Source organism: Brienomyrus brachyistius, unplaced genomic scaffold, assembly GCF_023856365.1.
Source record: "Brienomyrus brachyistius isolate T26 unplaced genomic scaffold, BBRACH_0.4 scaffold53, whole genome shotgun sequence".
Taxonomy (NCBI): domain Eukaryota; kingdom Metazoa; phylum Chordata; class Actinopteri; order Osteoglossiformes; family Mormyridae; genus Brienomyrus; species Brienomyrus brachyistius.
In genome coordinates, this window is record NW_026042328.1 from 1,320,974 (window position 1) to 1,338,409 (window position 17,436).

Genomic DNA, 17,436 nt, shown 5'->3' on the forward strand with positions numbered 1-17,436 from the left:
AACCGAAGTTTATGAAATAGCTCAGGAAATGTCGGACGGCGTGCGACACCGGTGGGAAGAGCCGCCAAAATGCGGCGCGAGCTAAACTAACAGTGTAATTACGGGTAAATAAAATTACAAAGCAGCGACATTCATCAGATATATTCATCACAAGCATATTTACCACAAAACGGCACCAAAGATTAATACTAAAAGTCAGTGTCTTTCCTTCTGACTAAAGCCGGGACACAGCGGCCGCCTTGCTGCTCTCTGCCTTTAACCAGGAAGCGGGCTGAAGCATCAACTGGTGAGTGGAGCTTGGGGCAGAAGACTGAGGTGTCCTGTAGACATATCCGAAACACTTACGGCACGTAACACTCTCTAGATGCGGTGCCGCTGCATCTCGAGCAGGCATGTGGCCGCTCTCATCTGTTAACATGGGTGTCTAAATGAAATTCCATATTTTCCACAGTGTGCTTCAATAAATCGTATTAATATTCATGATTGAAGCCCTACATGATTGGTTAGCTCATTAATGTTTATGAGAGAAGCACTACCTGACTGACCAGTGAACATTGACATGTGCTGCCTGTGCAGAGCTGCCCAAATCCAGTCCTGGAAGGCCGGAGCCCATCCATCCATGCATCCATCCATTTTCCAAACCGCTTATCCTACTGGGTCGCGGGGGGGTCCGGAGCCTAGTGTAGCTTAATCCTTTTCCTGTTCCACCATAAGGGATTCAGCTGAAGAGCTGTGTGCTAATTAGCACAAGGAGTTGAATCAGGTGTGTTAAATGAGGGGAAACCCAAAAATGTGCAGGGCTCTGGCCCCCAGGACTGGTTTTCGGCACCTCTAGTCTAAGGCATTCACTGGCCAATCTGGAATATTCTCTCATGAATATTAATGTAGTTCCAGAACCACCCTGTAAAAATGTAAATTCGCATCTGGTATCACTGCCTACGGGTGCCGTCTTAGGACAATACTAACGAATCTCACACAGAAAACACATACACTCACAGCATGTGCAAAAAGAACAAATGCAAAGGATTCTGTTTTTGTAAAATTAAAGATGTACAACTACATAAAAATATATTTTAACCCTGTTACACTCCCACACAAACACAAATATGATATGAGCAGTTATAAAATATTTGTCAAAAATATTTTTTAGAGTATAAATTAATTAATAGTTATTGTGATGTCATACCACTAGGTGGCAATATGCCACCATTGTTACAGTGAAAACCGGTATGTTAAAAAAAGAAATCCTTCAATAAAGAGATGGAAGACGTGAAGACGTGTTTGTACATGTTTATCGAGGCGGTTATTTAAAGTGACCGCAATATAACAGTTATTTTGGTGATGATTTGATGTTTTATTTCTCTCATTTGGATGTTTGTCTAAAATGACACAGAAACTCACAGAAACACAAACATGGAAATCCATCTACACACAGTGTAAAAAGCCACACTAATCACAACAACTGTGTGAATACAACCATAACATAATATTAATGGTATTATTAATAAAACATGCAAACACACTTACATTTCTGAAAGCCTGGTCTGGTCCTGCACTCTCCACTGTGATCCACACTATAGGAGAAGCAGAATGACATAGTACTGCTGTATCCATTTATTTATTGGTGCCTCTTCTTCACATACATGCAAAAGTATCTGTAGTGTGTCAGACACACACTCTGTACTCACTTCAGCTTCTCCAGTTTACAGCTGGGATCCTCCAGTACAGCAGAGAGCAGCTTCACTCCTGAGTCTCCTGGGTGATTGTAGCTCAGGTCCAGCTCTCTCAGGTGTGAGGGGTTTGACCTCAGAGCTGAAGCCAGGGAAGAACAGCCTTCTTCTGTGACTCTACAGCCTGACAGCCTGCAGAGGGACAGACAAAAACTCTCCAATAAATGAGATCACCTCAGCATTACAAGTATTAATTTTAAATAAATTTGACTCCTCTAATGAATATTTCAATAATCATGTGAAATTAAAAACACCTTCCAAACATTTTATAAGAACCTATACTCCTAAGAACATAAGAAATTTACAGACGAGAAGAAGGCCATTTAGCCCATCAAGCTCATTTGGGGAGAACTGAAAAACAAGAACCAGATCCAGTTGATACAGAATCATTTTAAATAATCTAGACTTACCCATATTAACCAATTAAATAGCAGATGCCCTTGATTCACCATTAACATCAGAAGAATTCTATAAGGTCCCCAACCAAATTCCTATCAAGGAATCGCCCGGAGCAGATGGAACATAGATCGACTGATAAATCGAGAGCTTTGCCTTTTGGCTCAATTCCTTCTTCAGCATGAGAGACCGATGCAGCGTCCGCAGAACTGCTGACGCCGCACCGATCCACCTGTCAATCTCCCGCTCCATCCTTCCCTCACTCGTGAACAAGACCCCGAGATACTTAAACTCCTCCACTTGGGGAAGGACCCCCTCCCCGACCCAGAGAGAGCACTCCACCCTTTTCCGGCCAAGGACCATGGTCTCGGATTTGGAGGTGCTAATTTTCATCCCAGCCGCTTCACACTTGGCTGCGAACTGCTCCAGTGAGAGCCGAAGGTCACAGTCCGATGAGGCCATCAGAACCACATCATCTGCAAAAAGCAGAGACCTAATCCTGAGGTCACCAACCCGGACACCCTCAACGCCCTGGCTGCGCCTAGAAATTCTGTCCATAAAACTTATGAATAGAGTTGGTGACAAAGGGCAGCCTTGGCGGAGTCCAACCCTCACCGGGAACAAGTCCGTCTTACTGCCAACAATGCGGATCAAGCTCTGGCACCGGTCGTACAGGGACCGAACAGCCCTTAAAAGGCAGCCCGGCACCCCATACTCCCGGAGCACTCCCCACAGGACACCCCGAGAGATGCGGTCGAATGCCTTCTCCAAGTCCATAAAACACATGTAGACTGGTTGGGCAAACTCCCTTGCACCCTTCAGGACCCTGCCGAGAGTATAGAGCTGGTCCACTGTTCCACGGCCAGGGCGAAAACCACACTGCTCCTCCTGAATCCGAGGTTTGACTATCCGAGGGACCCTTCTCCCGCACCCCCGAATATACCTTACCAGGGAGGCTGAGGAGTGTGGTCCCCCTTCTTGAAGAGGGGGACCACCACCCCGGTCTGCCAATCCAGAGGCACCGCCCCCGATGTCCACGCAATGCCGCAGATGCATGTCAACCAAGACAGCCCCGCAACATCCAGAGCCTTGAGGAACTCCGGGCTGATCTCATCCATCCCCGGGGCCTGGCCACCGAGGAGCTTTTTAACAACCTCAGCGACCTCTGCCCCAGGGATAGATGAGTCCACCCCCAAGTCCGCAGACTCTGCTTCCTCATTGGAAGGCGTGTTGGTGGGATTGAGGAGGTCTTCGAAGTATTCCTTCCACCGACCCACAACATCCCGAGCTGAGGTCAGCAGCACACCATCCCCACTATAAAGAGTGTTGATGCTGCACCGCTTTCCCGCCCTGAGACGCTGGATGGTGGACCAGAATCTCCTCTAAGCCGTCCGGAAGTCGTTCTCCATGGGCTCGGCAAACTCCTCCCATGCCCGAGTTTTTACCTCAGCAACGGCCGAAGCCACGTTCCGCTTGGCCCGCCGGTACCTATCAGCTGCCTCCGGAGTCCCACAGGTCAAAAAGGCCCGATAGGATTACTTCTTCAGCTTGACAGCATCCCTCACCACCGTTGTCCACCAGCCGGTTCGGGGATTGCTGCTGCGACAGGCACTGGACACCTTATGGCCATAGGTCCGGTCAGCCCCCTCAACAATGGAGGCACGGAACATGGCCCATTCGGACTCAATGTCCCCCGCCTCCCCCGGGACATGGGCGAAGTTCTGCCGGAGGTTGGAGTTGAAGCTTCACCTGACAGGGGATTCCGCCAGGCGTTCCCAACAGACCCGCACTATATGCTTGGGACTGCCAGGTCTGACCGGCTTCCTCTCCCACCAGCGGAGCCAACCCACCACCAGGTGGTGATCAGTTGACAGCTCCACCCCTCTCTTCACCCAAGTGTCCAATACATGTGGCCGCAAGTCCGACGACACGACTACAAAGTCGATCATCGAACTGCCGCCTAGGGTCTCCTGGTGCCAAGTGCACATATGGATACCCTTATGCTTGAACATGGTGTTCATTATGGATATTTGTTATTATCCAATAACAAAACACCACCTGGGTTCAATTCGGGGGGGGGGCGTTCCTCCCAATCACGCCCCTCCAGGTCTCACTGTCATTCCCCACGTGAGCATTGAAGTCCCCCAGCAGAACAAGCGAGTCCCCAGGAGGAGCGCTCTCCAACACCCCTTCCAAGGACTCCAAAAAGGGTGGGTATTCTGAACTGCTGTTTGGCGCATAAGCGCAAACAACAGTCAGGACCCGTCCCCCCACCCGAAGGTGAAGGGAGGCTACCCTCTCGTCCACTGCGGTAAACCCCAATGTACAGGTGGCCAGCCAGGGGGCAATAAGTATGCCCACGCCTGCTCGGCGCCTCTCCCCGTGGGCAACTCCAGAGTGGAAAAGGGTCCAACCCCCCTCAAGGAGACTGGTTCTAGAGCCCAAGCCGTGCGTCGAGGTGAGTCCGATTATATCTAGCCGGAACTTCACAACCTCGCACACCAGCTCAGGCTCCTTCCCCATCAAAGAGGTGACATTCCATGTCCCTAGAGCTAGCTTCTGTAGCCGAAGATCGGACCGCCAAGGTCCCTGCCTTCAGCCGCCGCCCAACTTACATCGCACCCGACCCCTATGGCCCCTCCCATGAGTGGTGAGCCCATTGGAGGGGGGACCCACGTGCCTTGTTTGGGCTGTACCCGACCAGACCCCATGGGTGTGGGCCTGGCCACCAGGCGCTCGCCATCGAGCCCCACCCCCAGGCCTGGCTCCAGGGGGGGGCCCTGGTGACCCGCGTCCAGGCAAGGGAAACTGTGAATCCAAAATCTTTTTCTTCATGAGGGGTCTTCTGAGCTGCACTTCGTCTGGTTCTGGTTCTCAGGACCTGTTTGCTTTGGATGACCCTGCCAGGGGCATAAAGCCCCAGACAACATAGCTCCTGAGATCACTGGAACATGCAAACCCCTCCACCACGATAAGGTGTCGGCTCCAGGAGTGTGTATGTGTGTGTGTGTGTATATATATATATATATGTGTGTGTGTGTGTGTGTGTGTGTGTGTGTGTGTGTGTGTGTGTAATTGGAAGAAAGATCCGCTTTAGCAGTTGTGTTTTCCCTCCTTGCCCTTAACATGTAAGTAAATCTTCAGTTATAATGCTGTCTATTTTGGTCATTATATTAAAAGGTTTCCACTACATGCCATTCGGATTCTGCCATTAAGTGTTAAGATGTTTTCAAAAAATCCTCTGTGGGACCGGAACTCACATGATCTCCACTGCTTATTATTTTAAGTGTTCGCTCCGGTCGTCTATTTCCAGTTTTTTATCAACATTATTACCTAAATATCCATCCATTTTCTAAACTGCTTATCCTACTGGGTCGTTGGGGATCCGGAGCCTATCCCGGAAGCAATGGGCATGAGGCAGGGAACAACCCAGGATGTGGGGCCAGCCCATCACAGGGCACACTCACACACCATTCACTCACGCATGCACTCCTATGGGCAATTTAGCAAGTCCAATTAGCCTGAGCATGTTTTTGGACTGTGGGGGGAAACCAGAGTACGCGGAGGAACCCCCACAATGACATGGGGAGAACATGCAAACTCCACACACATGTGACCCAGAGGTGTGAGGCAACAGTGCTAACCACTGCACCACCATGCCCTACCTAAATATCCTGTATCTTAAATATTAGCTTATATTTCTATCAGCTTAAACTGCTGCAAACCAGCGACCTGGTATTTTAGTCACTTATAGCTTTGGTTCATTATGAACTGAAACGTATTTTGCATTTGTTGTAGCCATATTAATTTCACTCCAGATCAGTGGTATCAGACATAAAATGGAAAAAGTACATTTAAACATAAATTTTTACATTTAAAATGAACCCGATGACGTTAAAATAAAAATTAATGTTGTCAGTACATTATTTTGTGAAAAAGACGGGGTCTTAGAAACCCCAGTTTGCAACACGTGTCAATCAACAGTAAGCAAAAGGGGGCTTTAGCCCTGGTTATCCCTCCACCATCCACTAGGGGGTGTAATTGTTCTTTTCATGTGCTTGGTTACAAACTCTCCAGCTCATTAAACTTGTATTTTGAATGTAACTCATTTGCCAAAAAAGAGAGAAGACACACAATAAACATATTTAAAGATGAATCTGACTGCTTTCTGCATCGTTATAATTGTTTTGTTCAAAGTTTCTACAGATATCACAATAATATCATTACTTCTTTTGACGACAATAATCGTGTGGTGAAAATCTGATATCTTGACAGCCCTAAATCACAGTTTACAGCATTGAATACCCAGTAGTACTGACCTCAGTATCTGCAGTTTACAGTGTGGAATACCCAGTCATAGTGACCTCAGTATCTCCAGTTTACAGTATGGAATCCCCAGTAATACTGACCTCAGTATCTCCAGGTTACAGTGTGAATCCCCCAGTCCAGCAGAGAGCAGCTTCACTCCTGAATCCTGCAGGTTATTGTCACTCAGGTCCAGTTCTCTCAGGTGTGAGGGGTTTGATCTGAGAGCTGAAGCCAGCACCTCACAGCATTTCTCGGTGAGTTCACACCAGCTCACCCTTAAAAAAATTAAACACTTTTAAATCCACTTTTCACATTGCAGCACTATATTTAAATGAGGAGAATAGGGACCAGGACATAAACAATTTTAAAAAACAATTAATTTACTAAAAGTCATTTTAACAATCATCCCAATTACGATTGGCATCAATTATATTATTATCTATAACATATGTTAATGTCAACATGTTTAACTGTAATAGTACCGTGAACTTTGCTAAGTTACACAAATGTTTTGCATTGATTATATGGTTGAATGGATGTTTCCTGCTTCACTGCTTAATTATGTCTAACACGGATTGAGGGCTGATAAGATTGTGGGATATAAGGAAGTAGGAGAAGAAAGAAGAAGCTGTTTGTGTTTGTTTATTCTGTAACTGCTGAAATACATTGTGGGTTATCTTGGTGTCCAGTTTGTTTTTTGTAAAATGCATATTCTGTACTCACTGCAGCTTCTCCAGTTTACAGCTGGGATCCTCCAGTACAGCAGAGAGCAGCTTCACTCCTGAGTCTCCAGGGTGATTGTAGCTCAGATCCAGCTCTCTCAGGTGTGAGGGGTTTGACCTCAGAGCTGAAGCCAGGGAAGAACAGCCTTCTTCTGTGACTCTACAGCCTGACAGCCTGCAGAAAGGAAATCAAAATATTGTTTTCTACTGCCATCTATTTCCATGTAATTAGCTGTATAAAGTGAGGCAGAGACCAGCACTAATGGCTCTCAGGGGTTTAGCGGCTGCTTGTCTGCAAAGATATAACTGTAACACGGTTATCCTACATGACTCACTTTAGCTCACCTTTTAATCTGACACTCCTGAATCACTGTGAATTAATGGCCGTAAATGAGCATTTCATTTCCAAAGCAAACCATCGTGACGATGGTGCATCTGTGACCCCCAGACACCGGCTGCTCCGCGTTACCCTGCCTTCCGCTCCTTTTGTTCTGTTTTCTCTCCTCCCACCTCACCTGTGACCCCCCCAGACACTGGCTGCTCCGCGTTACCCTGCCTTCCGCTCCTTTTGTTCTGTTTTCTCTCCTCCCACCTCACCTGTGACCCCCAGACACCGGCTGCTCCGCGTTACCCTGCCTTCCGCTCCTTTAGTTCTGTTTTCTCTCCTCCCACCTCACCTGTGACCCCCCCAGACACTGGCTGCTCCGCGTTACCCTGCCTTCCGCTCCTTTTGTTCTGTTTTCTCTCCTCCCACCTCACCTGTGACCCCCAGACACCGGCTGCTCCTTGTTACCCTGCCTTCCGCTCCTTTTGTTCTGTTTTCTCTCCTCCCACCTCACCTGTGACCCCCAGACACCGGCTGCTCCGCGTTACCCTGCCTTCCGCTCCTTTTGTTCTGTTTTCTCTCCTCCCACCTCACCTGTGACCCCCCCAGACACCGGCTGCTCCGCGTTACCCTGCCTTCCTCTCTTATTGTTCTGTTTTCTCTCCTCCCACCTCACCTGTGACCCACAGATACCGGTTGCTCCACGTTACCCTGCCTTCCGCTCCTTTTGTTCTGTTTTCTCTCCTCCCACCTCACCTGTGACCCCCAGATACCGGCTGCTCCGCGTTACCCTGCCTTCCGCTGATTTTGTTCTGTTTTCTCTCCTCCCACCTCACCTGTGACCCCCAGACACCGGCTGCTCCGCGTTACCCTGCCTTCCGCTCCTTTTGTTCTGTTTTCTCTCCTCCCAATTCACCTGTGACCCCCAGACACCGGCTGCTCCGCGTTACCCTGCCTTCCGCTCCTTTTGTTCTGTTTTCTCTCCTCCCACCTCACCTGTGACCCCCAGACACCAGTTGCTCCGCGTTACCCTGCCTTCTGCTCCTTTTGTTCTGTTTTCTCTCCTCCCATCTCACCAGTGACCCCCCCAGACACCGGCTGCTCCGCGTTACCCTGCCTTCTGCTCCTTTTATTCTGCTTTCTCTCCTCCCACCTCGCCTGGGAACAGACAGCAGTGTCTCCCTCACGTCTCCTGTCTCTCACACCCATAGTCAATGACATGGAATCAGGACGCTGCCTTTGGCCACGAGCCGCCCCAAACGTTCCTCTTCCTGCTGTCATTTTTATTTTTACTAAAGCCTGCCTCACTGAGGCTTCAGTCCAGTCACCCATCGCTGCCTGTATGTCCTTAAACTCATACCACACTACAATAAAACTGCTCACTGCCTGAAAAAACTGTAATTGTGTTTTGCAGCTTAAATTATAGTGAAAGTGCAAATAAAATAATGATTTCATGGTATGTGAGCCCAGATCTGAGGTCAGGCAGCAGCCTCAGTCTCCTGTCTACCACCTTCCTCCCTCATTCACAGTCCTGTCCCAAGCAGACCCTGATGGCAGTGAGGATGAGGCCTGGTAGAGATGTCAAGGGCAAGGAGACCAGACTGAGAACATCTAGAACCCTGAAGAGATCAGAGCTGGGAAATGCAGAGCTCCTCAAGGAGAGGGATGTAGAGAGTCTCCCACATTCTTGTTGTGAAAACGGTGGATGCTGATGAATACTGTGGAATACCCAGAAATTCTGACCTCAGTATCCCAAGTTTACAGTGTGGAATACCCTGTAATACTCACCTCAGTATCTCCAGTTTACAGTGTGGAATATCCAGTAATTCTGACTTCAGTATCTCCAGTTTACAGTGTGGAATTCCCAGTAATTCTGACCTCAGTATCCCAAGTTTACAGTGTGGAATACCCAGCAATACTGACCTCAATATCCCCAGTTTACAGTGTGAATCCCCCAGTCCAGCAGAGAGCAGCTTCACTCCTGAATCCTGCAGATCATTGTCACTCAGGTCCAGCTCTCTCAGGGGTGAGGAGTTTGATCTTAGAGCTGAAGTCAACACTTCACAGTGTTTATCTATGAGATCGCAGCTGTTCAACCTGGAACAGAAAACACTTTAAGACTCAGACATATACACATCCTACACTTTAGCTAAATACAAACATCAGAATAAGCATCCATCCATCCATCCATCCATTTTCCAAAGCGCTTATCCTATTGGGTCGCAGGGGGTCCGGAGCCTATCCCAGAAGCAATGGGCACGAGGCAGGGAACAACCCAGGATGGGGGGCCAGCCCATCGCAGGGCACACTCACACACCATTCACTCTCACATGCACACCTATGGGCAATTTAGCGACTCCAATTAGCCTCATCATGTTTTTGGACTGTGGGGGGAAACCGGAGTACCCGGAGGGAACCCCACGACGACATGGGGAGAACATGCAAACTCCACACACATGTGACCCAGGTGGCGACTCGAACCCGGGTCCCAAAGGAGTGAAGCAACAATGCTAACCACTGCACCACCATGCCGCCCCTCAGAATAAGCATTTGTTTTTAAAATTATTATGAGCACAAATGATTTATAGTTTGCAGACTGTTCTGTGCATCCGGACAATTTGCCATTGTCATATGATCACTAATTGTGTGTCAGTGCATCGTAGCTCAAAACTAGAGGTAAAAGCATTAAGTACAAGCTACAGCCAAAAATCACAGAATATATAGGAATACAGGAAGATGGATGTGAACCCTCCCATAACAGTCAGACCAGTGCTTCCAGTGCAGTCCTTAGCCATCTCTCTGCCAGGTGTCCCTACACTCGACACGTATCACTGAAAGGAGGAGATGTGAACGTCCCCAGCAGCTAATGCAGCAGCAACTGGCACTTGGATTCCTGATCACATGAGTAAAATCCTTTTTGCCTGTATTATTATACCTGGGATCATGTCAAATCACCAATTAGGTCTGAGTGATATGAGGATATTATCGGTAATCAGACAAGTATCCCGGTGTTTATATCTGACAGTGATTAACCAGCGATTATCGCCTTTGTTGGAGAAACGCGCTTAGGCTATGTACAAAGCAAGATAACAGAAGGATTCATGATTTGCTTTCAGTTCAGCCTTCTAGCCTAAGATTCTGAAGCAGTAAAACAGAAACATTGCTATTATAGTGCAGAATTTCACCAGCATTGTCCCTTACAGTAACTGTGCCTTCGCCATTCCTGTAAGTTCAGTATTGTCACATCACCAGCTTCTATCTGTGAGTCAGCAGCCAGAATATCAGCCATTCAAATGGAACTTCCTGCTGGGAATCTTGAGCTTCCCATCCCTTTCTCTGTCTCTCTCTCTCTCTCTCTCTCTCTCTCTCTCATCTATCTGAATCAATCAATCATTAATCATCATTTATACTGTATAGCTTGTTTTAACCAGAGGGTTTACAAAGTGCTTTACAAACATTTTAAAAAAAGAAAACCACCCATGTTCTCTGTAGGGGCCCGTCCCTCACAGGGGCCTCTCACCTCTTTGTCTTCTAGGGGGAGTGCCCCCCCACAATAACTGATAATAATAAGTGCATGAAATAATAAAAAACTGATTATCTTACATTATTATATGCAGAGGTGAAAAGATGCATGTTCAGCCTAATTTTAAAGCACTAAGACATTCAGTAGCTCTCAGGTTTTCTGGGAGAGAGTTCCAGAGTTTGGGGACATAGTGACTAAAAGCTGACCCCTCCCTCCCCAGCCGGGTTTTAGGAATAATCAGTAAATAACTGCCGGAAGATCTAAGTGATCTGCCTGGGACATACCTTACAATTATGTTTCTGAGACAGGACAGAGTAAAGTCACCTAAATATTTACAAATTAGCAAATTAACTTTAAAATCATTCCTAGAAGCCAGAAGCCAGTGCAGGGATGTGACAGTAGTTGTGATGTGATCCCTGTGCCTGGTGCGTGTTAACACTTCGCCAGCAGCATTCTGGGCCCGGTGTAGATGTGATCCCTGTGCCTGGTGCGTGTTAACACGTCGCCAGCGGCATTCTGGGCCCAATGTAGATGTGATCCCCGTGCCAGGTGCGTGTTAACACTCTGCCAGCAACATTCTGGGCCCGTTGTAGACGTGATCCCTGTTCCTGGTGCGTGTTAACACTCCGCCAGCGGCATTATGGGCCCGGTGTAGATGTGATCCCTGTGTCTGGTGCGTGTTAACACTCCGCCAGCGGCATTCTGGGCCCAGTGTAGATGTGATCCCTGTGACTGGTGCGTGTTAACACTTCGCCAGCGGCATTCTGGGCCCAGTGTAGATGTGATCCCTGTGACTGGTGCGTGTTAACACCCCGCCAGCGGCATTCTGGGCCCGGTGTAGATGTGATCCCCGTGCCTGGTGCGTGTTAACACTCTGCCAGCGGCATTCTGGGCCCGGTGTAGATGTGATCCCTGTGCCTGATGCGTGTTAACACTCCGCCAGCGGCATTCTGGGCCCGGTGTAGATGTGATCCCTGTGCCTGGTGCGTGTTAACACCCCGCCAGCGGCATTCTGGGCCCGGTGTAGATGTGATCCCTGTGCCTGGTGCGTGTTAACACCCCGCCAGCGGCATTCTGGGCCCGGTGTAGATGTGATCCCTGTGCCTGGTACGTGTTAACACCCCGCCAGCGGCATTCTGGGCCCGGTGTAGATGTGATCCCTGTGTCTGGTGCGTGTTAACACCCCGCCAGAGGCATTCTGGGCCCGGTGTAGATGTGATCCCTGTGCCTGGTGCGTGTTAACACCCCGCCAGCGGCATTCTGGGCCCGGTGTAGATGTGATCCCTGTGTCTGGTGCGTGTTAACACCCCGCCAGCGGCATTCTGGGCCCGGTGTAGATGTGATCCCTGTGCCTGGTGCGTGTTAACACCCCGCCAGCGGCATTCTGGGCCCGGTGTAGATGTGATCCCTGTGTCTGGTGCGTGTTAACACCCCGCCAGCGGCATTCTGGGCCCGGTGTAGATGTGATCCCTGTGCCTGGTGCGTGTTAACACCCCGCCAGCGGCATTCTGGGCCCGGTGTAGATGTGATCCCTTTGCCTGGTGCGTGTTAACACCCCGCCAGCGGCATTCTGGGCCCGGTGTAGATGTGATCCCTGTGCCTGGTGCGTGTTAACACCCCGCCAGCGGCATTCTGGGCCCGGTGTAGATGTGATCCCTGTGTCTGGTGCGTGTTAACACCCCGCCAGCGGCATTCTGGGCCCGGTGTAGATGTGATCCCTGTGTCTGGTGCATGTTAACACCCCGCCAGCGGCATTCTGGGCCCGGTGTAGATGTGATCCCTGTGCCTGGTGCATGTTAACACCCCGCCAGCGGCATTCTGGGCCCGGTGTAGATGTGATCCCTGTGTCTGGTGCGTGTTAACACCCCGCCAGCGGCATTCTGGGCCCGGTGTAGATGTGATCCCTGTGTCTGGTGCGTGTTAACACCCCGCCAGCGGCATTCTGGGCCCGGTGTAGATGTGATCCCTGTGCCTGGTGCGTGTTAACACCCCGCCAGCGACATTCTGGGCCCGTTGTAGATGTGATCCCTTTGCCTGGTGCGTGTTAACACCCCGCCAGCGGCATTCTGGGCCCGGTGTAGATGTGATCCATGTGCCTGGTGCGTGTTAACACCCCGCCAGCGGCATTCTGGGCCCGGTGTAGATGTGATCCCTGTGTCTGGTGCGTGTTAACACCCCGCCAGCGGCATTCTGGGCCCGGTGTAGATGTGATCCCTGTGTCTGGTGCGTGTTAACACCCCGCCAGCGGCATTCTGGGCCCGGTGTAGATGTGATCCCTGTGCCTGGTGCGTGTTAACACCCCGCCAGCGGCATTCTGGGCCCGGTGTAGATGTGATCCCTGTGTCTGGTGCGTGTTAACACCCCGCCAGCGGCATTCTGGGCCCGGTGTAGATGTGATCCCTGTGTCTGGTGCGTGTTAACACTTCGCCAGCGGCATTATGGGCCCGGTGTAGATGTGATCCCTGTGTCTGGTGCATGTTAACACCCCGCCAGCGACATTCTGGGCCCGTTGTAGATGTGATCCCTGTGCCTGGTGCGTGTTAACACCCCGCCAGCGACATTCTGGGCCTGTTGTAGATGTGATCCCTGTGCCTGGTGCGTGTTAACACCCCGCCAGCGACATTCTGGGCCCGTTGTAGATGTGATCCCTGTGCCTGGTGCGTGTTAATACCCCGCCAGCGGCATTCTGGGCCCGTTGTAGATGTGATCCCTGTGCCTGGTGCGTGTTAATACCCCGCCAGCGGCATTCTGGGCCCGGTGTAGATGTGATCCCTGTGCCTGGTGCGTGTTAACACTTCGCCAGCGGCATTCTGGGCCCGGTGTAGATGTGTTCCCTGTGCCTGGTGCGTGTTAACACCCCGCCAGCGGCATTCTGGGCCCGGTGTAGATGTGATCCCTGTGCCTGGTGCGTGTTAACACCCCGCCAGCGGCATTCTGGGCCCGGTGTAGATGTGATCCCTGTGTCTGGTGCGTGTTAACACTTCGCCAGCGGCATTATGGGCCCGGTGTAGATGTGATACCTGTGTCCGGTGCATGTTAACACCCCGCCAGCGACATTCTGGGCCCAGTGTAGATGTGATCCCTGTGCCTGGTGCATGTTAACACCCCGCCAGCGACATTCTGGGCCTGTTGTAGATGTGATCCCTGTGCCTGATGCGTGCTAACACTCCGCCAGCGGCATTCTGGGCCCAGTGTAGATGTGATCCCTGTGCCTGGTGCATGTTAACACCCCGCCAGCGACATTCTGGGCCTGTCGTAGATGTGATCCCTGTGCCTGATGCGTGTTAACACTCCGCCAGCGGCATTCTGGGCCCGGTGTAGATGTGATCCCTGTGTCTGGTGCGTGTTAACACCCCGCCAGCGGCATTCTGGGCCCGGTGTAGATGTGTTCCCTGTGCCTGGTGCGTGTTAACACCCCGCCAGCGGCATTCTGGGCCCGGTGTAGATGTGATCCCTGTGTCTGGTGCGTGTTAACACCCCGCCAGCGGCATTCTGGGCCCGGTGTAGATGTGATCCCTGTGTCAGGTGCGTGTTAACACCCCGCCAGCGGCATTCTGGGCCCGGTGTAGATGTGATCCCTGTGTCTGGTGCGTGTTAACACCCCGCCAGCGGCATTCTGGGCCCGGTGTAGATGTGATCCCTGTGCCTGGTGCGTGTTAACACCCCGCCAGCGGCATTCTGGGCCCGGTGTAGATGTGATCCCTGTGCCTGGTGCGTGTTAACACCCCGCCAGCGGCATTCTGGGCCCGGTGTAGATGTGATCCCTGTGTCTGGTGCGTGTTAACACTTCGCCAGCGGCATTATGGGCCCGGTGTAGATGTGATCCCTGTGTCTGGTGCATGTTAACACCCCGCCAGCGACATTCTGGGCCCAGTGTAGATGTGATCCCTGTGCCTGGTGCATGTTAACACCCCACCAGCGACATTCTGGGCCTGTTGTAGATGTGATCCCTGTGCCTGATGCGTGCTAACACTCCGCCAGCGGCATTCTGGGCCCAGTGTAGATGTGATCCCTGTGCCTGGTGCATGTTAACACCCCGCCAGCGACATTCTGGGCCTGTTGTAGATGTGATCCCTGTGCCTGATGCGTGTTAACACTCCGCCAGCGGCATTCTGGGCCCGGTGTAGATGTGATCCCTGTGTCTGGTGCGTGTTAACACCCCGCCAGCGGCATTCTGGGCCCGGTGTAGATGTGTTCCCTGTGCCTGGTGCGTGTTAACACCCCGCCAGCGGCATTCTGGGCCCGGTGTAGATGTGATCCCTGTGTCTGGTGCATGTTAACACCCCGCCAGCGGCATTCTGGGCCCGGTGTAGATGTGATCCCTGTGTCTGGTGCATGTTAACACCCCGCCAGCGACATTCTGGGCCCGTTGTAGATGTGATCCCTGTGCCTGGTGCATGTTAACACCCCGCCAGCGACATTCTGGGCCTGTTGTAGATGTGATCCCTGTGCCTGATGCGTGTTAACACTCCGCCAGCGGCATTCTGGGCCCGGTGTAGATGTGATCCCTGTGTCTGGTGCGTGTTAACACCCCGCCAGCGGCATTCTGGGCCCGGTGTAGATGTGATCCCTGTGCCTGGTGCGTGTTAACACCCCGCCAGCGGCATTCTGGGCCCGGTGTAGATGTGATCCCTGTGTCTGGTGCGTGTTAACACCCCGCCAGCGGCATTCTGGGCCCGGTGTAGATGTGATCCCTGTGTCTGGTGCGTGTTAACACCCCGCCAGCGGCATTCTGGGCCCGGTGTAGATGTGATCCCTGTGCCTGGTGCGTGTTAACACCCCGCCAGCGGCATTCTGGGCCCGGTGTAGATGTGATCCCTGTGCCTGGTGCGTGTTAACACCCCGCCAGCAGCATTCTGGGCCCGGTGTAGATGTGATCCCTGTGTCTGGTGCGTGTTAACACTTCGCCAGCGGCATTATGGGCCCGGTGTAGATGTGATCCCTGTATCTGGTGCATGTTAACACCCCGCCAGCGACATTCTGGGCCCGTTGTAGATGTGATCCCTGTGCCTGGTGCATGTTAACACCCCGCCAGCGACATTCTGGGCCTGTTGTAGATGTGATCCCTGTGCCTGGTGCATGTTAACACCCCGCCAGCGACATTCTGGGCCCGTTGTAGATGTGATCCCTGTGCCTGGTGCGTGTTAATACCCCGCCAGCGGCATTCTGGGCCCGTTGTAGATGTGATCCCTGTGCCTGGTGCGTGTTAATACCCCGCCAGCGGCATTCTGGGCCCGGTGTAGATGTGATCCCTGTGCCTGGTGCGTGTTAACACTTCGCCAGCGGCATTCTGGGCCCGGTGTAGATGTGTTCCCTGTGTCTGGTGCGTGTTAACACCCCGCCAGCGGCATTCTGGGCCCGGTGTAGATGTGATCCCTGTGCCTGGTGCGTGTTAACACCCCGCCAGCGGCATTCTGGGCCCGGTGTAGATGTGATCCCTGTGTCTGGTGCGTGTTAACACTTCGCCAGCGGCATTATGGGCCCGGTGTAGATGTGATCCCTGTGTCTGGTGCATGTTAACACCCCGCCAGCGACATTCTGGGCCCGTTGTAGATGTGATCCCTGTGCCTGGTGCATGTTAACACCCCGCCAGCGACATTCTGGGCCTGTTGTAGATGTGATCCCTGTGCCTGGTGCATGTTAACACCCCGCCAGCGACATTCTGGGCCCGTTGTAGATGAGATCCCTGTGCCTGGTGCGTGTTAATACCCCACCAGCGGCATTCTGGGCCCGTTGTAGATGTGATCCCTGTGCCTGGTGCGTGTTAATACCCCGCCAGCGGCATTCTGGGCCCGGTGTAGATGTGATCCCTGTGCCTGGTGCGTGTTAACACTTCGCCAGCGGCATTCTGGGCCCGGTGTAGATGTGTTCCCTGTGCCTGGTGCGTGTTAACACCCCGCCAGCGGCATTCTGGGCCCGGTGTAGATGTGATCCCTGTGCCTGGTGCGTGTTAACACCCCGCCAGCGGCATTCTGGGCCCGGTGTAGATGTGATCCCTGTGTCTGGTGCGTGTTAACACTTCGCCAGCGGCATTATGGGCCCGGTGTAGATGTGATCCCTGTGTCTGGTGCATGTTAACACCCCGCCAGCGACATTCTGGGCCCAGTGTAGATGTGATCCCTGTGCCTGGTGCATGTTAACACCCCGCCAGCGACATTCTGGGCCTGTTGAAGATGTGATCCCTGTGCCTGATGCGTGCTAACACTCCGCCAGCGGCATTCTGGGCCCGGTGTAGATGTGATCCCTGTGCCTGGTGCATGTTAACACCCCGCCAGCGACATTCTGGGCCTGTTGTAGATGTGATCCCTGTGCCTGATGCGTGTTAACACCCCGCCAGGGGCATTCTGGGCCCGGTGTAGATGTGATCCCTGTGCCTGGTGCGTGTTAACACCCCGCCAGCGACATTCTGGGCCTGTTGTAGATGTGATCCCT

The 17,436-nt window shown here is 51.9% G+C and overlaps 1 protein-coding gene across 3 annotated transcripts in view; it reads right to left on the reverse strand.

The window, feature by feature from the left end:
- The window catches only part of LOC125723958 (NACHT, LRR and PYD domains-containing protein 12-like), a 42,119-nt gene that overhangs the window by 867 nt on the left and 23,816 nt on the right, over positions 1-17,436 (reverse strand). The window contains exons 6-10 of one of the 3 annotated variants that reach the window (XM_049000734.1): positions 9,405-9,578; positions 7,158-7,331; positions 6,536-6,709; positions 1,689-1,862; positions 1,528-1,574 (exon numbers count right to left, since the gene is read on the reverse strand). In XM_049000734.1, the coding sequence (XP_048856691.1) occupies positions 1,528-1,574; positions 1,689-1,862; positions 6,536-6,709; positions 7,158-7,331; positions 9,405-9,578 (743 nt within the window). The remainder of the gene's footprint in view (positions 1-1,527; positions 1,575-1,688; positions 1,863-6,535; positions 6,710-7,157; positions 7,332-9,404; positions 9,579-17,436) is intronic. The other 2 variants (XM_049000735.1, XM_049000736.1) reach the window with 2 other exon arrangements.